The 23,454-nt window shown below is 39.6% G+C and overlaps 1 protein-coding gene across 1 annotated transcript; it reads left to right on the top strand.

The window, feature by feature from the left end:
* Positions 1-253: 253 nt before the first annotated feature.
* Positions 254-15,124, top strand: rhcgb (Rh family, C glycoprotein b). The gene is made up of 11 exons (XM_082159944.1): positions 254-513; positions 5,684-5,876; positions 6,408-6,558; positions 7,703-7,850; positions 7,997-8,163; positions 9,262-9,399; positions 9,863-9,999; positions 10,601-10,725; positions 11,041-11,114; positions 13,758-13,834; positions 14,335-15,124. Exons 1-11 carry the CDS (start codon positions 297-299, stop codon positions 14,363-14,365), a joined length of 1,458 nt encoding a protein of 485 aa, XP_082016070.1. The 5' UTR covers positions 254-296; the 3' UTR covers positions 14,366-15,124.
* Positions 15,125-23,454: the final 8,330 nt, after the last annotated feature.

A 23,454-nucleotide genomic window follows, 5' to 3' on the forward strand; every position in this document is an offset into this window, starting at 1 on the left:
AATTTTTACCCCGAAATATCCGAATACACATATCAGACCTGAACTGACTCCAAATTCCCCTGCAACAATACAGGTTCTTTAAAAATCAAACTCCAAAGCATTCTCAATTTGCAACATGTTGCATAACTTAGCAATCAGTCATCCTTAGACATTTCTCGCAAATGTTTTCTTTCCTGAGGAAGGGGGCGAGTATTGGAGATACAGACACACCTCCCGCTCCCACCGTTTAAAAGTGACACTAATGCGCGTCCACGTCTCTTAACAACATCACCAGTCCTCAGGAACAACCTGCAGACATGGGGAACTGCACTGCAAGCATGTGCGACCGGCCAAAGAACACTAACATCAAATTCAGTTTACCTGCCGTGTGTTTCGTCTGGCAGTTGTCTATGATTATTCTTTTTGGGGTATTTGTGCGGTATAATGAGGAGTCAGACACGCACTGGGTTGACATCAGAAAGGAGAAAAATATCACAAGTGATATAGAGAATGATTTCTACTTCAGATATCCAAGTAAGTGCATCATTTTATGGATCAAACTACGATAAATATAAGAATCTATGATATATATTAACAATAACAAAAATCTGTATATATACCTTCACAATAATTAACTTATTTTATTAATATTTGTTGGTTTAATGTCATGGTTTCTTATATATTTTATTTTATCCATCTGTCTGTCTATCTTTTTAAAAAATCCAACAAATGCATCACTGTTCACTGATTGTGGTATTAATGTTTATCAGTTGCTTCATCTGTAAGCTTTTCTCTTGACAACATGCATACCTCCTTATGCACATGGGACTGTGGTACTGGGGGAGGTAGAGGGTTTTATTTGCTCTTTGATTATGCTAGGATCAGTATCCATTGTCATTTTTTTGGAATCTTTGAAGGTGTGGTTGAATTTTTCAGTCATGTATAGGTCTTTAGTCTTCTGGTCAGACTATCCACTGTTCTCCAACTATCAATGTTTCAAGCGTTGGATGGCAGGTGGTGTATGATCTCGGACACAAACTATTGTTTGCGGGCCGATCGGATATCATTGTTCATTGGACATGTTTTGTCATGGCTGAGGTGTGACTGTCGCTGCAGAAGTTCATCTTCTAGTAGTCCACTTTCAGAGCGGTTATGAAAATGTTTACTGCTAGAGCAAGGATTGGATGGAGTGCTTGGTATAAACACAAGAGTGATGATGATAAGCTTAAGCTCATTTGTTAGCTGTGTGAGATTTGTTACCACTTAAAGGGATAGTTTACCCAAAAATGAAAATTCTGTCATTGATTACTCACTCTCATCTCGTTCAAAACCTGTAAGACTCTTGTTCATCTTCAAAACACAAATGATACTTTTTGATACGCAACTACCACTTTGACGCTCTTTTTGAACCATCTGAAAGTTCTAATCCATACGAGTGGTTTAGTCCAAATTTTCTGAAGAGACTTTATATGATGAACCAATTGAATTTAGGCTTTTATCCACATATAAATATTAATCAGCAAACATAAACCGAAGCTCAACCGAACCTGCTTGATGCGCGAGAATGAACCTCATTGGTTCTTGCAAAAGCTCAAATGTTCTGCGTAACACGAGAATTAACCTCATTGGTTCTTGCAGAAGCTCAAACGTGCTGTGTAACACAAGAATTAACCTCATTGGTTCTTGCAAAAGCTCAAACATGCTGCGTAACACTAGAATTAACCTCATTGGTTCTTGCAGAAGCTCAAACGTGCTGCGTAACACGAGAATTAACCTCATTGGTTCTTGCAAAAGCTCAAATGTTCTGCGTAACACAAGAATTAACCTCATTGGTTCTTGCAAAAGCTCAAATGTTCTGCGTAACACGAGAATTAACCTCATTGGTTCTTGCAAAAGCTCAAATGTTCTGCGTAACACGAGAATTAACCTCAATGGTTCTTGCAGAAGCTCAAACGTGCTGTGTAACACAAGAATGAACCTCATTGGTTCTTGCAAAAGCTCAAATGTTCTGCGTAACACGAGAATTAACCTCATTGGTTCTTGCAAAAGCTCAAATGTTCTGCGTAACACGAGAATTAACCTCATTGGTTCTTGCAAAAGCTCAAATGTTCTGCGTAACACGAGAATTAACCTCATTGGTTCTTGCAAAAGCTCAAATGTTCTGCGTAACACGAGAATTAACCTCATTGGTTCTTGCAAAAGCTCAAATGTTCTGCGTAACACGAGAATTAACCTCATTGGTTCTTGCAAAAGCTCAAATGTTCTGCGTAACACGAGAATTAACCTCAATGGTTCTTGCAGAAGCTCAAACGTGCTGTGTAACACAAGAATGAACCTCATTGGTTCTTGCAGAAGCTCAAACGTGCTGCGTAGCACAAGAATGAACCTCATTGGTTCTTGCAGAAGCTCAAACGTGCTATGTAACACAAGAATTAACCTCATTGGTTCTTGCAGAAGCTCAAACGTGCTGCGTAGCACAAGAATGAACCTCATTGGTTCTTGCAGAAGCTCAAACGTGCTGCGTAACACGAGAATTAACTTCATTGGTTCTTGCAGAAGCTCAAACGTGCTGCGTAACACTAGAATTAACCTCATTGGTTCTTGCAGAAGCTCAAAGGTGCTGCGTAACACGAGAATTAACTTCATTGGTTCTTGCAAAAGCTCAAATGTTCTGCGTAACACGAGAATTAGCCTAACCTCATTAGTTCTTGCAAAAGCTCAAATGTTCTGTGTAACACGAGAATTAACCTCAATGGTTCTTGCAGAAGCTCAAACGTGCTGTGTAACACGAGAATTAACTTCATTGGTTCTTGCAGAAGCTCAAACGTGCTGCGTAGCACAAGAATGAACCTCATTGGTTCTTGCAGAAGCTCAAACGTGCTGTGTAACACGAGAATTAACTTCATTGGTTCTTGCAGAAGCTCAAACGTGCTGCGTAGCACAAGAATGAACCTCATTGGTTCTTGCAGAAGCTCAAACGTGCTGCGTAACACGAGAATTAACCTCATTAGTTCTTGCAGAAGCTCAAACGTGCTGTGTAACACGAGAATGAACTTCATTGGTTCCTGCAGAAGCTCAAACGTGCTGCGTAACACAAGAATGAACCTCATTGGTTCTTGCAGAAGCTCAAACGTGCTGCGTAACACAAGAATGAACCTCATTGGTTCTTGCAGAAGCTCAAACGTGCTGCGTAACACAAGAATGAACCTCATTGGTTCTTGCAGAAGCTCAAACGTGCTGCGTAACACAAGAATGAACCTCATTGGTTCTTGCTGAAGCTCAAATGTGCTGCGTAACACAAGAATGAACCTCATTGGTTCTTGCAGAAGCTCAAACGTGCTGCGTAACACAAGAATGAACCTCATTGGTTCTTGCAGAAGCTCAAACGTGCTGCGTAACACTAGAATTAACCTCATTGGTTCTTGCAGAAGCTCAAACGTGCTGCGTAACACAAGAATGAACCTCATTGGTTCTTGCAGAAGCTCAAACGTGCTGCGTAACACTAGAATTAACCTCATTGGTTCTTGCAGAAGCTCAAACGTGCTGCGTAACACAAGAATTAACCTCATTGGTTCTTGCAAAAGCTCAAATGTTCTGCGTAACACGAGAATTAACCTCATTGGTTCTTGCAGAAGCTCAAACGTGCTGTGTAACACGAGAATTAACCTCATTGGTTCTCACATCAAACGAACATGCTTGAGTTTCCATTTACCACAACTGATGTGTGCGCTGATGAATTTTTAGATGTGAATAAAAGCCTAAATTAAATCTGTTCATCATATAAAGTGATCGAGTCTCATCAGAAAATTTGGACTAAACTGCTCAATTCATTCATATGATTAGTTTTACGATCTCTTTATGAATTTTTTGAAGCGTCAAAGTGGTAGTTGCGTAGCTGTCAATGGAGGGAAAGAAAGCCCTCAGATTGCATCAAAAAGATCTTCATTTGTGCACCGAAGATGAATAAAAGGGTTTGGAACTACAGGAGGGTGAGTAATTAATGACAGAATTTTCACTTTTGGGTGAATCAACCCTTTAATGTTCCTGAAAACGAATGCATCACACCTGCTACATCCGAACAAACTTAAGTTACTTGGCACAGAAAATGTCTTGTGTATAAATACAGTCCAGACTTGTAATTTATCCAGGCAGCTTTTACTGTAGGAGTTCTGGTTTTCTTTGTTGTTTTTTTACACCAACCTGACACCTAGAGTTTTACATCTCCTGCATCATCGGTTGAGAAGGTTTTCAAGGTGAAGCTTCATGCCAGGCCAGAATGAAAGGACAACCTTGCTAAAGAAGCAAGAAGTGTTATCAGTTTCTGGGAGAGATTTCACGGTAACGATTGCCAACAGGCTCTTTTTCTCTGTGGAAAAAAGGGCTTGTTCAGAAACCACAGCACTGTCTGTTTTCATTAGCAGTTTTCTATTGTGTTACCAGCATCGAGATGTCCTTGTAGTGCATTTCTACCAGAACGTCTTCACAGTAACCAGCCCAGCCTGGTCCTGTTCTGAGAAACTGAAGTATCATTACTTTTCATCTCTGCTACATTTTAGTCGAATTTGCTGCTGCTTTGACCTCAGTTATGTCACCAAAAGGCTCAGATTACAGTTTGACTTGCTAAAACACACATTTGTCCATTTGAGGGTGAATTAAGATACTTATAAAATGTTTTAACATCATAATTGTTTATAAATTTGTACAAATTCGTACAATTTCATTTTAGAAATAATAAATTCAATTTTCATAAAATAATAAATACAAATTGTTTATATTGTAATTCAGATAATATTTCTGAATATAAAGGTATGATTTCATATAATGACACTGTTTTGTTTTAACATTTATTTTTACCTGAATTAAAATGATTTAGTATTTTCTCACACACTGTTTTTTATACACTACCATTGAAAAGTGTGAGGTCAGAGTTTTTTTTTTTAATTCATACTTTTATTCAGCAATGATCAATGTATAAATTGATCAAACATAACAGTAAACACATTTGTTACAAAAAAAGAAAAATCTAACAAATATTTAAAATATTCATCAAAGAATACTGAAACAATTATCACAGTCTCCACAAAAATATTAAGCAGCACAACTGTTTTCAACGTTGATATTAGCCTAAATGTTTCTTGAGAAAATCAGCATATTAGAATGATTTCTGAAGGATCATGTGACCCTCAAGACTGGAGTAATGATGCTGAAAATACGGTTTTGATCACAGTTTTGATGTAAATAAATTACATTTTAAAATATATGGAGGGAAAAAAACGGTTATTTTAAAATGTTACAGTATTTCACAATATTACAGTTTTTACTGTATTTTTGATCAAATAATTGCAGCCCTAGTGAACATAACGAGACTTCTTTCAAAAGCGTAAAAAAAAATCGTCTTTTAAATGGTAATCTACATAAAAATATATAGCTGTATATGTATAGTATAGCTGCCTCTATATATTAGGAAGGAGATCATCATTTTTGTGTGTCCTTGGCATCAAGAAAAGGTTTGAAAACCCCGGCTCTAAAGGACATCCGTCTTTATGGACATGCATAACCACCATAGACCCAATATTCAGATGTTTTTCAATTCTGAATATGGGTTCACACCCTTGATAACACCTCCTTCTATTTGATTTCTTATGATCCTCGCTATGATTTTGATTGACTGAATTGGAAATATTTTGTTTGTTTTTTCCTGCAGGTTTTCAGGATGTTCATGTCATGATCTTCGTGGGCTTTGGGTTTCTCATGACCTTCCTGAAGCGCTACAGCTTTGGCGCCGTCGGATTCAACTTCCTGATTGCGGCTTTCGGCATCCAGTGGGCTCTTCTGATGCAAGGCTGGTTCCATTCCCTGGACCCAGCTGACGGAAAGATCAAGATCGGGATAGAAAGGTATGTTCATTTTTGTGAGTTATTAGTTGTCAAGGGAGTTGTCAAAAAAGTTTATACTCTCCTTATTAATACTGATATATAAATCTCTGCATCAGAATTAGCTGATTTGCTCATTTGATTGAGTGTTTATGTAGAAAAGCTGCAGTTTTTGCATGTGAACCTAGTGTTGATAACTTCGGACACAATACAGACAAACCAGTTTGCAGGTGTCTCTTCCCTGCGGGATTGAAGGATTTGTTTTGTATTTAAACAGTAATTAGAAAAACAGCCTGACCAAACTGGAAAGTGAATGACCCTATTATGCAGATGCAGGCACCACTGTTTATTTTATAATCAGCACTGTTTGCTACTTTGTATGAAGGACATGAACCTAAAAAAGTTATAAAAATGGCTAAATTTATGGTCATCTAACACTTTTGGTTGTGTACAAAATACAGGCTCTCCAAACTGAATTAAATGAAACGTAATGTAAGTTCAGGGCTGAAACGAATGGAACAAATGTTTCATTGAAGTGACATCCCCTGTGTTCAGCTTGATCAATGCAGATTTCTGTGTGGCGGGGTGTCTGATCGCCTACGGGGCCGTGCTGGGGAAGGTCAGTCCCGTGCAGCTGTTGGTGATGACTCTGCTCGGGGTCACGCTGTTCGCTGTTGAAGAGAACATCATCCTGAGCGTCCTCCGTGTGAGTCTCATCGCTAGGCTGTCAAAGATAATGTGCACCGAAGATATTCAAATGTTTTAACATAAAGTGTTTTATACATTTACAATCACTGTTGTGTCCATATGTTATGTGTGTGTGTGTGTGTGTGTATGTATATATACAGTACAGGCCAAAAGTTTGGACACATTACTATTTTTTATGTTTTTGAAAGAAGTTTCTTCTGCTCATCAAGCCTGCATTTATTTGATAAAAAATACAGAATTTTTTTTATATTGTGATATATTATTACAATTTAAAATAATTGGTTTTCAATTTATTATACTTTAAATTATCATTTATTTCTGTGATGCAAAGCTGAATTTTCAGGATCATTACTCCAGTCTATCACATGATCCTTTAGAAATCATTCTAATATGATGATTCATTATCAAAGTTGGAAACAGTTCTGCTGCTTAATATTTTTTCATAACCTGTGATACTTTTTTAGGTACTTTGATGAATAAAAAGTGCAAAAATAAAAGCAAATTTTTTCAAAATAGAAATCTTTTGTAACAACAATATACACTACTGGTCAGTCATTTGGGGTCAGTAATTTTTTTCTTTCTTTTTTTGAAATAAATCAATACTTTTATTCTGCAAGGATGTGTTAAATTGATAAAAATTGATAGTAAAGAAGATTTATATTATTAGAAAATATGTTTTTATTTTGAATAAATGCAGTTCTTTTTAACCTTTTATTCATCAAATATATTAGGCAGCAGAACTGTGTCCAACACTCATAATAAATCAGAATATTAGAATGATTTCTAAAGGATCATGTGATAGACTGGATGTCACATGTGACACTGAAGACTGGAGTAATGATCCTGAAAATTCAGCTTTGCATCACAGAAATAAATGATAATTTAAAGTATAATAAATTGAAAACCAATTATTTTAAATTGTAATAATATATCACAATATTACATTTTTTTTGTTGTATTTTTGATCAAATAAATGCAGGCTTGATGAGCAGAAGAAACTTCTTTCAAAAACATAAAAAATAGTAATGTTTCTAAACTTTTGGCCTGTACTATCTATCTATATCTATATATCTATATAATATATTAGACAGACAGACAGATAGATAGATAGATAATATATTGATCAATGATTCAATCCTCAGGCCAAAGATGCTGGCGGCTCCATGGTGATCCACACTTTTGGAGCTTATTATGGTCTGTCCATTTCATGGGTTTTGTATCGACCTGATTTGGATAAGAGCAAACATATGAACGGGTCCGTCTACCACTCGGACGTGTTCGCCATGATTGGTAAGAGTCTTGTTGAGCTTAAGCTTGCGTTATATTGTAGGATTAAACATGAATAGTTTTAGAAGCTGAGAGGACTAGTGGACATTCAGCTTGAACTAAAGCTTGCTTTATTGAAGGCTCAGATAGTGTTTAAATGTCTTGTGCAGGAACCCTCTTCCTGTGGATGTTCTGGCCAAGTTTCAACTCTGCCATTGCTGATCATGGAGACGGTCAGCACAGAGCTGCCATCAACACATACCTGGCCTTGGCCTCCACAGTCCTCACGGCAGTCGCCGTCTCCAGCCTGTTTGAGAAAACTGGGAAACTAGACATGGTGAGCATCCTTTAGTATTATTTTGGCAGACCTGATTCACTTATTCGTAAGATAAGACTTAAAGAAGATCTCAAACAATTTAATTAAAGTAGATTAAATTTCATTTCATTTTTACTTTATGAAATTAAAAAACCTGGAAATGTGATTTCCAGATATCAGCATGAGTGAGTTTATAGAGTTACACCTTTTACAGTGTCTGCTTATATTGTTCTGTCTTTCACTCCATATTAGAAAGTATCAAAGTAGAACTGAAGTGACACGATTAGAAGTTTAACTGGCAGAATACCGGAAGTGGCGCATGTCACGGACGAGAATCCATGAACCGCATTATTAGACCGTTTTCTAAGGCTGCACAAATGGGCATTTGTTCTAATACATAATGTACACAAGTTGATTGTTTATATTATCTATATTACATTATGCATTTTAACGGTGTTGTTCAATAAAACAATGATTAACTGCGTTTGATACTTTATTTGAACCAATTATTATTGCCTTCTTGTTATTACACATGCATTTTTAGTCATTTTAAAGGCAATTGTTCACTTGGGTCTAATTTTATTATAACAAAAATTACTCGATTAATCTGCGAAATAATCGACGAATTACTCTATTACCAAAATGATCTTTGACAGCCGTAGATTAGTTAAAACATTTCAAAATGCACCTGCATTGTGACGTCTTTCAGTCGAATAAAAGATATATTATTTTGTCATTGAAGATTTCTTAAAAATGGTGTTAATATATCGTCTCGTTCACATTAACCCAATATCATGTATTGAATCGTCTCGTGAGCCAAGTGTATCGTCACACACCTAACTATTACTATTAATTCATTCGTTTTTTATTATCCAGTAAATGCAATGACAGGACAAGTCTTGGAATATCATTGGTGGTTGACCAATACATTTCTCTGATTGTCCAGTCAGTAATGCATATGTAGTGCTGGAAGTGGGCCTTCTGTATTTGAATCTGTAGCGTTTTTCTTGCGTACTGACACTTCTCACATGTTTTTCCCCCACTTCGAGCACTGTGCATATGTGAATTTGAACCCAAGTCCTGCTAGAGGTTAAAATGCCATGTTTCTTCTCCTTCCAGGTTCACATCCAGAATTCCACGCTGGCTGGCGGAGTCGCTGTGGGAACAGCAGCTGAGTTTATGCTCATGCCATACGGGTCTTTGATTGTGGGTTTCTTCTGTGGCATTATTTCCACGATGGGTTACATTTTTATTTCGGTGAGTCAAACCTGTCAGATGAATTGTTCCAGTTATTTCTTCCAGACAGTGACCTTTTAAACCATCTGCGTTTCTTTAATTATTTATTTAACGATCAAGAACATTGTGACAGTAAAAGCTTTGCAGAAATTGTCTTTTGTTATAGGGATACTTACTCACAAGTTGTTCCAAACCTGTATGAATTTCTTTCTTCTGCTGAACACTGTATTTTGAAGATTGTCAGTAACCAAACACTTGGCAGTAGCCGTTGGCATTCATAATATGAAGGAAAAAAAAATACTATAGAAGTCATTGGGGACCAGAAACTTGTTTGGTTACTGACATTCTTCAAAATATCTTCTTTAGTGTTCAGCAGAAGAATGAAACTCATACGGGTTTGGAACAACATGAGGGTGAGTAAATGATGACAGAATTTTCTATCTCTTATGATTGCATGAACCCCTGATTTGTCTCTGCTCCTCAGCCGTTCTTGGAGGAGAAACTGAAGATTCAGGACACGTGTGGAATCCATAACCTGCACGCTATGCCAGGGGTCATTGGAGGAATTGTGGGCGCCATCTCAGCCGCTGCCGCCACCAGCTCCGTTTATGGAGAGTTAGGGTCCGTAAACGATCAAATCAAATAATAATAAAACAATATATGTGACCCTGGATCACAAAACCAGTCACAAGTCGCACGGGTATATTTGTGGCAATAGTCAACAATACATTGTATGGGTCAAAGTTATCGATTTTTCTTTTATGCCAAAAATCATCAGGATATTAAGTAAAGATCATGTTCCATGAAGATATTTAGTAAATTTCCTACCGTAAATATATAAAACATTTATTTTTGTGAGTGAATGCTGCACAATCGCGAACATAAATGGACAATTTTAAAGGCGATTTTTTTTTTTTTTCTCAATGTTTAGATTTTTTTGCACCCTCAGATTCCAGATTTTCAATAGTTGTATCTCGGCCAAATATTGTCATATCCTAACTAACCATACATCAATGGAAAGCTTATTTGTTCAGCTTTCAGATGCTGTATGAATCTCTTTTTAATTTTTATTTTTATTGACCCATGTGACTGGTTTTGTGGTCCATATGTATTTCATGGAAGATATTTTCAGATTGTATATATAAAAAAAAAAAACTTTGCATAATACTAATACTTATTTTCTTAATAGTATTTAATTCACTGCAATATTTGTCCATTTCAGGTTGGAAAACACATTTGACTTCACAGGAGCTATTGCGAAACGCGTGCCCACGGTCCAGGGAGGATACCAGGCGGCAGGACTCTGTGTGGCCTTGTGTTTTGGAATCGGAGGCGGTATATTAGTTGGTAAGAGTCTTTTTAGAGATGAATCCAGTGCATATTGTGATGGCTTCTCGTTGTGTGCCGCAGTACACCATACAATACTTATGAAAAGCTTGCGGATCTGAAGGGCTTTTGTTGCGATTGTTTGTTGTGTCGTGGCACAGGTGTGGTGCTTGTAACATGAAAACTAGAGAGGACAGTGTAGGATGACGTTTTAGTAGTCGGTCTACAAATAACCTGATCTTCAGCTAACGTGAATAGACAGGCGTATTAGATTTCAGTTTGTAATGGAAATGTCACATTTATCATGTTGACATAGCTGTGATGTTACATCACCAGGCCTGGTTCTGAAGCTGCCCATCTGGGGGGATCCTGCAGACGAAAACTGCTTTGAGGACGAGATCTATTGGGAGGTCAGACAATTGTTTTTCCTTTGAAATGTTTACAGAGAAATTGTTTTACTTACAAGGCAAAACTCTATCTATCTATCTATCTATCTATCTATCTATCTATCTATCTATCCGTCCATCCGTCCATCCGTCCATCCGTCCATCCGTCCATCCGTCCATCCATCCATCCGTGTATGTGTGTAATAATAATTTTATATATATATATATATATATATATATATATATTAGAGGTGGGCATAGATTAATTTTTTTAATCTAGATTAATCTAGATTAATTTTGAAATTAATCTAGATTAATCTAGATTAAAATGGCTCATTTGAATTCTGCCGAAGGCATTCAGAATATGTGTGCTACCCAAATAATGACTATAAAAGTAAGTCTTTGAGAACGGGTTTCTCAAGCCAGGTGGCGCATTAGACCAGGGGCTCATCTCCTGTTTCCAAAATGCATCACAAACTGCTTGAGAAAGCTGTTCTACTCATAGACTGTAAAAGGTTACTACTGTACTGTTACCGTCCGTAGGCAACATTAGGTAGGCCTATGTTATTATCAACTACTATAGGCTATCAATTAGGGATGGGCGATATGGCCTAAAATCTATATTGTGATATACATTGCAGCCTCTTGCGATAACGATATACAGTATATTATAATAAAACCATTTTAGAACAGATTACACAGACCCATGCTAAACAACTGCTAAATGTATTTTTTTTTTAAAGGGTGTATGTAGTTTTGAGAACATATATTGTGCAAAACTGTAAGTATACAACATAATTTTGCAGATAAATAAAATTTAAGTACACTAGCTGCAGAGACTTAAGTAGGTCTAATGTTTATTATGGCTTGGAGCTTATGAAACCCCAAATTTAAAATTAGAATATTGTCTAACTGATGTATTTTCAGTTAAAAAGAAACACAACAACGATTCTTAAAATCGAGATTATGTGCTACACCACTAAGATATATTGGAATGGGAATAATACGCGCGCGCTGGTATTCAGTGATATCATGTTTCATTTTGAATTTGAGGTGGTCGAACGGATTAGTCGTATGTTAACTTACCGAACTGTTACCCCACACACTCTGTATATAGTTTGCTGCTGCTCGTCTGACGGCTTAAACCCGAACCAAGTCCAAATAATGGATGTTGCACCGATCTTTTTCACCAGCTTTCACTTTCAGCCGTGTTTACTTAAGATGACGACGAATATGCGTTGCAGCCGGGTTTACCTCGCGGCCGCGGGTAGATTGCGTCATCATAGCTTGTGTAGTATAGAGCCATCTCCCAACCCAACTTGGAGAATAGATTAACGGCGATATTTTTTTTATCGCGCGATAAGAGCCTCGCGTTAACGCAGCACGTTAACGCCGATAACGGCCCACCACTAATATATATATATATATATATATATATATATATATATATATATATATATATATATATATATATATATATATATATATATAATAAAAAAATATCTATATAAAAATAATAATATAAAAAATAAAAAAAATAAAAAAAAAATATATATAAAATTATTATTACACACATACACAGATAGATAGATAGATAGATAGATAGATGGATAGATGGATAGATGGATGGATAGATAGATAGATAGATAGATAGATAGATAGATAGATAGATAGATAGATAGATAGATAGATATAATAAAAAAAACGATATAAAAATAATATAAAAAAATATATATATATATATAAAAAAATTATATTTATTTATTTACATATATGTATATATATTTATATTTATTTATATATATATATATATATATATATATATATATATATATATATATATATATATTTGCATTTTTTACATATTTATATATACACATACACAGATTGCGTCAAGAAGAAAATTCTATTCTTTTTGTCTTTCTTTTTCTTCTTGCGATCAGGGTCATCCCTCTTTTTTACCACCTGAGATTTGAAGTTAATAATACAATTAAGTCAATAATAATAAAATTAAGTTCTCTGAGGTTAGATAATGGTCACATGATATTTTGATTTAAAATTATTTAATTTTTAAATTGTATTACTTATTAGCTTAGCTTATTAATTACTTAATAGCTTTTCATTACTCACGAATCACCTGCAGTTCCATCATGAAACCCTGACGTAATCTAATATTTAATGCACATCATGTTGTTGATAACAAAGATATATTTTCTTTCTCTTAAAATTTTTATTTCAATATTGTACAAGATTATCCTCTACAAATCAATGTGATAAACGACTCGAGTTTGGTCAAAAGTAATCTAAAAGCATTAAAAAAGCAATCAGATATATTACCTTAAATGTGTAATGTAATGTATTACGTTACTATATACGATTTTTTGTCTTGTGATTTGGAATCATTAACCGACTACAATTTGTAAGTGTATATATTTATATAAATCAAAATAAAACGTATAAAAAAAGATTACAAAAAAATAGTTTACCTGCATGTCATATGACCATTAACCGAGAACAGTTAACTTATTTTTATTAATAAATTATTAAAGTATATGTATATATATATATATATATATATATATATATATATATATATATATATATATATATATATATATAATATTTACAAAAAATATATAAATATAAAAAATGATCACTTTGTTGCAGGTTCCAGAGGATGAAGAAAGTATTCCTCCCATCATGACCTACAACAACCACATGATCACCAACAAACATGCAAACATGTGAGTACAGAAATAAAACTGTGAATGTCTTCTTCAGTTACTATTTCTTTAGTTAGTGGTTTATGTGAATTCTAGAGTAAAATTATATCTGGTATCCTATAACAATTTCTTGTCATACATAAAATATCCACCAGGGGGCATATGAAAATGCTATGCATATATAATAGCCACTAAATTGAAAATGCACAGTGAATTAATACATAAATTAGTAATACTTGTAGTTATCTTTATCAAAATAAAATTAATTTATTATTATTATTATTATTATTTAAATTTAAGTTAAATTTATTTTATTGAAAGATAGAAAGATAATAATAATTATTATTATTTAAATTTGTTACTTTATTTTATTAAAAGAAAGATTGAAAGATAACTTGGACGCATAGCTGCCATCTCAGATCATGTGATCGATCTCTCCACCACAAGGTGGCGCTTGATGACCGCGTTTAGTTTCGGACCAGCAAACTCAAGCTGAAAGTAACACATGGTTTCTCATACAGGACAGAGACAAACTTCGTGGAGCAGCATTAACACATGGAATCAGATCCGTGTCACTGGGAGAAACATCTGCTTTCCTGCTGCTTTCCCTGAAGACAACAATACTTACTACCGGCCAAAAGTTAGAAAGAAGCCATGAAGCACAGATCCACAATATCTTAATGAATCAGAGAATGCATTTATTTGTATCCAATTTGCAGATCCAAATAACGACTTAATATATTTGCATATCAAAAAGATTATCAGATTATTCAGAATTATACAATTAAAAAAGGGGATGATTCCAGAATCAAGTGACTTTCCTGTGAATGTGTTCAGAGAAAATGTGACCAAAAAAACCACAACCTCTAAACCTCCAAGCTGTTACATTTTTAATGAAATTAATTTACAGTTTTTCATTTTAAGCATTGTTATTCAAGCCATTATTTGGTCATTATGATGTAATTATTTTTGTTTTATAAGATTATAAAAATGTTTGTCTTAAAATTGTAGGTGAGAAACCGCATGTTGCATTCACATATAAAATCAAAAATCTATAATCTTTTTGTTTATAGACTCAATAATTTGCATGTCCATGTCAATCATAACATTTCTAAATCAAATATTTCTCATTTTCTTAATGCTTTAACAAATTTGACTAAACAGTGGCAACAATGTGCAATATCTGTAAATATTCCTACATGTTTTTCCTGTCGCTAATAATGTAACATTTAATTTGTTTTGACCTTTCAGTGTGTTATCTTTATTGTAAGATTGTAAAAAAATAAAAATAAACTAATATTAAACCTTTCACTACTGTCTAATACCAGATTCAATTATTGAAGTGATTCTTACCTCAGGTTAATGTGCTTCTTTTTTTTCCTCTGCAATTCCACACTCATTGGTAGCACATAAACAAACAAAAAAACATGAAATATAGCACATTAGAATCATTTTTAAAATAAATATGATTATGCCCACTGGTCTTAAAACATTTAATTTGGTCCTGTTTTGTGATGTGCTCATTAAGGCTACTCTTTTTGGCTAAATCTGATTTATTTATTTTGCATATCCAGATTTTATTCTGGACAGCAAAAAAAACAACAACAACAATCTTTTAAAATAAAAAAGAAATCTGATTCAAAGCACATTTGGAGGTGGTTTGAAATGTGATTCCACTCAGACTTAGAGTGATACATTCAGTTATTATTATTATTATTATTATTATTAGCCTACTATTATTAGTATTACAACTTTCATTTCCAGCCAAATCCAATCGGATATTGACGTCAATCTGACGTTTGTCTGACGTTGGGTTCTGACGTCAACCCAACTTTTTTTAGCTAGGCCTACATGGTTTTGTGAGGTTTTGAACTGAAAATAAAATTTCAAAATTCACTCGTTTACACTCTGCAACTTTTTTCACAAAGTACAGCGTGAAAGTGCAAGGCTGATGCTCTGTAGTGGATTCACACATAGCCTACATGAGCGTCGCGAGGCAGTTTCACTCCAATTGAAAGTTATGCAAAACACACGAAGCCGCACAGCACACTCCCAGAATCTGTAATGGTGCGTTCTCTTTCATCATCTCGTTTCGAGATCCACCTAAGGGAAGGGCATCCGTACCTGACCTCTGCAGAAGCATCCAATTGCACCAAGTCTGGCTAGACAGACAGAAGCGCGCAGCCAATGCCAGGTAAGGCCACACCCCCTTACCTAAGGCATATAGCTGTCAGGCGCGCTGCTATTCCTCAGTTGACATTCGCTTCTCGCGATCTCTGCACTGACACAGTTCGGTTGGATTAACGTTACGCTGCTCACTTTCGAGTCTTCAGGAGGACATATCGCCAGATCAGCCTCCGCCAGACGTGAGTGACAGTCGTTTCTTCAGCCTATCCGCTGTGTTTTTTGCATCCGGAGCCGCCCGCGCTCTCGCTGTCCTTCACCTGCTCCTCCTTACATGGCTGCCCGCCACGGATTTTTCCGAGTTCTTCACCGCTAGCCCACCCATGGCTATGTGACCGTCTAAACAGCCGCTTCTCCGGGGAACAGCCTATCGACGAGCCTGCCCGGCCGCGTGTGGTGCTCTAATCGCCGCTAAGGACCCTCTCGTTCTGCGCTGTTTGCTTGAGCTTAACACGCTCAAGAAACTTTGGAGAACCCGGAGAATTGCGGTCATTGTAATTGCTGCACATGAAGTTTTTTACTAAGCCGGCTTTTAGTTGCACGACCCAGCGCGCCGTGCTCGGCCTTTCTGACTCGGATGGGGGACACGGTGATGATGACGCACTACCGGGGGACTCCCGGAGCGCCACCTCTCTAAATATTTGAGCTGACATCAGCCCAATCCGCATTCCCTGAAGAGGACATCTTCGAGGGAAAACCTCACTCTCGTTGACGAACCGGCCGGTTCCGGCGACGGGGATGACGCGGTCCTTTTAGCGTTCCCTAGGCTAGCGCTCACGCGGCTTTGCCTCAGTCCATCCTCCTGGAAGTTTGTGAGCGAGCGGCCGTTCTTCTCAACATTGTGTGGCCAGCTCCACAGAGCGCCACCGACCAGGATAGGAATATTTACGACGGGTAAGCGCTGAGACCACCGCCCAGTCTGAGGAAACAACTCTTAAAACTGGAGCGTCCCGCTAGACTGTTAACACGGTCTCACGGGCCTTGATGTGTAACGATTACGTGTTGAGGCTTTCAATTTATGCCCCGAACGCAAGCGGCCTGCCTGTTGTTCGACCGTTGGGAGTATCGAGCCCGCGTTCACGGGCCACGAGGACGTTGTGTGTGTGTACCCCCCCAAGCGGGGCTGTCGTGAGGAAAAGTACGTAGCAGTGTTACCACACTGCACGCACTTGGTTCCCCTCACCCAGTTATTAAAGGCTTCGGCCCCAGTGTTTCCCAACACAAAACACACACATTACTAAACAACACATTTAACAAACGAATCAAATGAATTCGTGCAGATTTATATATCTGCCAACATAGAGAGCCAATCTCTCTGATCCCATGCATGTCGCCCTGAGTCCGTCCACAAGAGGGCTCCATTGCCTCACAAATCAACTAGCTGGGCTCACACAGCTCAGTTGCGGCTGCCCAGCCATGTGTTTTTAGTGGACGTTGTGTGTGGAAGGCTTCGGCCCCTGTGTTCCCCAACACAAAACACACACATAACTAAATAACACTTTAAAACAAACGAATGAAATAAATCCGTTACAGAGAGAGTATCTCTCTCCGTGGATATTATTTTTCTGCCTGCAGTGTGTTTTTAGTGGACGTTGTGTGTGGAAGGCTTAGGCCCCTGTGTTCCCCAACACAAACACACACATAACTAAATAACACTTTAAAATATACAAATTAAATAAATCCGTTACAGAGAGAATATCTCTCTCCGCGGATATTATTTTTCTGCCTGCACTTAAGACTGCCCAGTTCATGTGTTCAGGAGATATGTGTGTTTTCCGCCCACTTTCAGGCCTTGTGAGGGAAAGTTTAGCACAGTGGACACCACACTATGTTCCCCTCACTCTGTCAATAAAGGCTCCGGCCCCAGTGTTTGCCCAACACAAAACACACAAAGTTACGAATCAAATGAATTTGTTTTGGAGAGAAGACCTGCAGAGAAAACTTCTCACTGCAGAGGGAGGAAATCCCTCCGAACCCCTGCATGTCGCCTCTAGTGTGCCCACTAGATGGCGCCTTTGCATCACGAATGAACCAGCTGGGCCCATACACCCCCGCTCCGGCCCGAGCGGGGGCGCTCTCGAGTCACGAAGCGGCTTGGCAAGCCATTTCAGCGCCCGAGTGGGTTTTGCGTACCGTAACCTAGGGTTACAGGCTGCAGTTTGCAATAAAACCTCCACTTTTCAACGGCGTTCTCTCTTCTTACACAGAAGAAAATGCCTCACACATTCTGAAAGAGGAAATTTCCTCCCTCCTTAACAAGGGAGCGATTCAGATGGATCTTATAAACCATGGTTTTTATTCCTGGTATTTTTATGTTTCCAAAAGGCGTGGTGCCCCCCGCCCTATATGGACCTTCGAATGTTGAACAAACATTTGAGGAAATACAATTTCAGAATGTGACACAAGGCTCTCTCACCCGTGCCATAAAGCAGAACGACTGGTTCACATCAGTCGATCTGAAAGATGCTTTCTTTCACATAAGTATCTACCCTCCACACAGGAAATATCTTCGTCTCGCCTACCAAGGCATTTGTTACGAATTCACAGTTCTTCCGTTCGGGCGAAATTTGAGTCCCCGAACTTTCTGTCTGTGTGTGGAGGCGGGCGTGGCGCCCCTGAGACTATCAGGGCTGAGAATTCTGAATTACATATACGATTGGTTCATCATAGCCAAATTGAAGGAGAAGGTGTCGCTGGACACCGGCCGGGTGCTCGCGCACATCACATCCCTCGGGTTCAAGGTGAATGCGAGCAAAAACAATCTGACTCCCAGTCAGAATGTCTTTTTCCTGGGCTTAGAATTGAACTCAGTCTCCTTGCGAGTGTGTCTCTCTCAAGAGCGCGTTCGCTCTCTGATGAACTGTCTGTCTCAGTTCAGAGAAGGGGCGAGAGTACAGTATCGCACATGCCTCAGGCTGCAGGGTCTCATGGCTTCATCTATCCAAGTTGTGCCGTTGGGTCTCCTGAGAATGAGAGCGTTCACGAAATGGGTTTTGTCACTACATTTCAGCCCGATTCGCGATCTCTGCCGCTCGGTAACAGTGACGCGCGCCTGCTCGGCGGCCCTGCGCCATTGGGAGAGCGAGAACTTTACGCTCGGGGAACCCCCTTGGGACGGTTACGATGCGGAAAGTTGTGACGACAGATGCGTCCTTAACAGGCTGGGGAACCACCCAGGAAGGCAGAATGGTGAACGGTCTGTGGCTGAGCAGACTACGTTCAGCGCACATTAACTATTTAGAGCTTTTACCATTTGGAAAGCTCTGAATCATTTTCTGCCTCGCCTGCAGGGACATCCCGTTCTAGTACGGTGCGATAATACCACGGCAGTGGCTTATATCAACCGTCAGGGCGGCATGCGCTCGTCGAAACTCCACGCTCTAGCTTACAGGCTGTTGGTGTGGAGCAGACGGGTTTTTCTGTCATTACGCGTGACTCATGTTCGGGCATTCTGAACAGAGGCGCGGATCTGCTATCGAGGGGAAACCCAATCTAAGGGGATTGGCGTCTTCACCCGCAGATAGTGGAGATGTTATGGATGAGATTTAGACAGGCAGCCGTAGATCTTTTCGCCTCGCGCGAAAACCACCATTGTCCTATGTTCTTCTCGACTAAGGGACGTGGACGCGCCCCTCAGGGCAGACGCACTGGCCCACCCATGGCCCAAAGTGCTGCTGTATGCTTTTCCTCCCCTGTGCCTGATATTTTCACACTGGCCAGGGTGAGAGAGCACGGCCTGTCTCTCATTCTGATAGCACCCAGGTGGCTCAAAGCCCCGTGGCTGGCAGAGATAATCCCTCTGTTGTACGCCGAGCCATGGCGCCTTCCCCCTCGCACGGACATACTGTCCCAAGCCAACGGGGAGATTTACCACCCCCACCCGGACAGGGTGACTCTCTGGGCCTGGCCTGTGAGAGGACGAACCTAAATGCACTGGGGCTCCCGCCGCGTGTAATCGCCACTACTCAGAATGCCAGGGCCGTTTCCACACGATCCCTATATGGCTGGAAGTGGCAAGTGTTCGAAGGGTGGTGTGATGGGCGTGGTCTCACATCTTATCAGTGCTCGGTGCCTGATATTTTGTGTTTCCTGCAAGACCTCATGGAAAGAGGCAGGTCTTTTTCCACCATTAAGGTCTACCTGGCTGCGTTTTCAGCCTGTCATGTGGGTTTTGAGGGCTCCACCGTCAGGCAGCACCCTCTAACCCGCAGTTTTATGAAGGGTGCACGCCGCTCTTTGCCGGTCATCAGGAGATCTGTTCCAGGGTAGGACCTCTCCATGGTGCTGGAAGCGCGATCTCTTTATCCTTTTGAGCCTCTGGGAAGTATTTCCCTTAAGCTGCTGTCCCTCAAGACAGCTTTGCTCTCGGCCTTGGCATCTGCTAAACGGGTCAGTGAGCTACATGCACTCTCGGTTCAACCCTCGTGCGCCAAATTCTCCCTAAGTGGAGATAAGGTTTCCCTTAAGCCTAACCCGGCCTTCATGCCGAAATGCTTCCCTGTGTTCACTTCGGAGGTTTTGGAGCTATCCGCTTTTCACCCTCCACCTTTTGCCTCCTCGGAGGATCAGGGGCTGAATGCTCTGTGTCCCGGTCGCGCTCTGCAAGCATGTATGACCAGGACCAGTGCTTTCCGCAAGAGCGACCAGCTCTTTGTTTCAAGGGCTCCCCCGCACAAGGGGAGTCCCATTTCAAAGCAATGCCTCTCACATTGGCTTGTGGACGCTATACTATGGCTTATGAAGCAAAGGGAGTGCAGCCCCCAGGGGGCATCAGAGCTCATTCTACAAGGGGCTTAGCCGCCTCTTGGGCTTTGTTCAGGGGAGTGCCACTGCAAGACATCTGCTCCGCGGCCAGCTGGGCCTCTCCTCATACCTTTGAGCGTTACTACCGGTTGGATGTCACCAGAACCTCGGTGGCACACTCGGTCCTAGGGGTAGGGTCCTCTTAGCCCTTTCCCACAGCCCCGTTGGGTTAACCAACGAAGAGTGAATGGACCGGCTGGCCATGTTCATTCCTGTCACCAAGCATTCGCATTCCTTCTTGGGTTTAGCTATGTGCATTGGTGGTGCGGGGGCCATTATCATGTATGGGTCTCATGCATGTTTCATGCCCTGCTTGTCCACAGCAGTTTAGCGTGGCATCACCCTTGCAGGGTCATGTTTGTGGGACGTGTCAGGCACCGCCTCTCTGAGGTGACCGTCCTTCTCTGGCTTTCAGAACCTCACTGTGAGTGTATTGGGCAATCGGGGAGCTGTCCATGTCTCTCCCTTAGGTGGATCTCGAAACGAGATGATGAAAGAGAACAATAGGTTACTGTCGTAACCCCGGTTCTCTGAAACATCGAGTGGAGAGATCCACCAGCTTCGCCCCGCTTGCCGCACGAGAAGCGAATATACTTACTGAGGAATAGCAGCGCGCCTGACAGCTATATGCCTTAGGTAAGGGGGTGTGGCCTTACCTGGCATTGGCTGCGCGCTTCTGTCTGTCTAGCCAGACTTGGTGCAATTGGATGCTTCTGCAGAGGTCAGGTACGGATGCCCTTCCCTTAGGTGGATCTCTCCACTCGATGTTTCAGAGAACCGGGGTTACGACAGTAACCTATTGTTTCCACTAGCCGGAGCAGAGCGAGCGTTTTCACTTCATATAGAAGTTTAGCTTCACGAGCTTAAAGCTCAACTTCCATTGGAATTCATTGAGAACACTCGCTCTGCTCGGTGCCAGTGGACACTAGTGTAATATGGGCGTTGAAATGAAACGCGCGTGCTCATGCAGTAGTTCGAATCTGGCGGTAGATCACGCGCGTCCACTATTTTTTTTTCTTTTTTTTTATTAGTAAAATAATACACGTTCAACAAAAATTTCAGGGGATTTAGAACGTTCTGATGAAAGGATATATATAGGCCTAGGCTAGAAATACGTTTGAGAATGAATCGCTTAAAAGAGAAAAAGATATTTGCATGGTGCCCCTGCATGGGCACTTAGCCTAGTGCCCAATTACCCATATTGTTAATCCGCCTATGTATACCAGTCTGTTTCTCAGGGCACTTGGAGAGCGAGATGATGCTCCACCTCCATTTTTCATGCATCTGTTTTGAAAGCCTCGTCATTTACGTTTTTTAATAATTTTTTATTTAAATTAAATAACGCGTTAAACATGAAAGTATTATTAAATCGTTTCTCCTTATATAGAACCTTTTTGGCATAAAGGTTCTTTAAAATTGAGTCAAGAACCCCCTGGACGTTTTCTGTTATGTTAATTGTTCAAGAAAGTGCACTTGTTGAAATACAGTTTCATCCACTGAGCACTATAGAGGAAGGGTGTTCTGCTGTGTAAACTTTGTGTGGACCCTTTTGAGGATTCCAGTCCTTTTTGGCCAGTGACCATCTTGATGTCCCTTGTAGGCTCATGGTGGGGTGAAAGGTCATGACCTTTGCTTGTCTGGGGTCGATTGGTTGATGTCAGAGGTGATGATGCCACATGTTTGTCTCATTAAACACAAGACCAAACAGATATCTGGATGTTGGAGGTCAAAGGTAGAGGAATGCAGTTTAAGACATTTGGGATTCAAACAGCATACACTACAGTATATTATTAGTAGTAGTAGTAGTCAAGTCATTAGTCAGGAAATTATATTAAAAATATTTAGCAGAATATTAATAGGATTTCTGAAGAATCATGTGACACTAAAGACTGGAGTAATGATGCTGAAAATACAACTTTGCATCACAGGAATGAATTACATTTTAAATTATATTCAAATAGAAAACAGTTATTTTAATTTGTAAAAAATATTTAACAATACTTCTGTTTTTACTGTATTTTTGATTCAATAAATGCAGCCTTGGTGAGCATAATAAACCTGAATTTTGACCGTTTTTATTTTATTAAATGTGGAAAATTTGGTATTTGAAATGAATGAAACTAACAACAGCCGAAGGTTTGGAGAATTGAATGGATTTGTTTCTCGTTTTTCTCGTTGTCAACTCTTTCCTGAAGTTGGTCGCTACACAATTCTCGTTCCATTCACAGATTCGCACACGGTAAAACGTTTAATCAAAATGTCTTCCAGTCTATATCCATGAACGCAAGCCTTAAATGTCCCCTCTCTGGGAAGACAGCATGTGACATACTTAGATCTTCGCTCCCATCTCGTCAAAGGACGTGAGGAACAAACAAACGTTCCAATTAACTGCTTTGGGATCCTGCAGAGGGAAGCGGGAAACCCCCTCCTTTCTATTTGCACTCACAGACCCCTTCTCCACCTTCTCAGCATTCAGATCCCTCGCTCTCATTCTCTCGTCCCTGCAGGCCTTTCGCGGCTAATGTATATTCATTTACCACTTAAAGGACGGACACAGCACCCTGTTAAAACTAAATCAAGCTCCATTCATGACATGATCCTTTTCGCCAGGCTCAAAGGGCCCCGGTCTCAGGGGGGCCGTGACCCTGAAGACG

This window comes from Leuciscus leuciscus (genome assembly GCF_965113295.1).
Source record: "Leuciscus leuciscus genome assembly, chromosome: 25".
NCBI classification, from domain to species: domain Eukaryota; kingdom Metazoa; phylum Chordata; class Actinopteri; order Cypriniformes; family Leuciscidae; genus Leuciscus; species Leuciscus leuciscus.

What these genes read in the sequence shown, in the direction of transcription:
- rhcgb (XM_082159944.1), top strand. Translation starts at nt 297, where the DNA reads ATGGGGAACTGCACTGCAAGCATGTGCGACCGGCCAAAGAACACTAAC. An exon ending in TCATCCTGAGCGTCCTCCGT is followed by an intron (nt 6,559 to 7,702) that starts GTGAGTCTCATC and finishes TTCAATCCTCAG; the next exon opens with GCCAAAGATGCTGGCGGCTC. An exon ending in AGGACGAGATCTATTGGGAG is followed by an intron (nt 11,115 to 13,757) that starts GTCAGACAATTG and finishes ACTTTGTTGCAG; the next exon opens with GTTCCAGAGGATGAAGAAAG.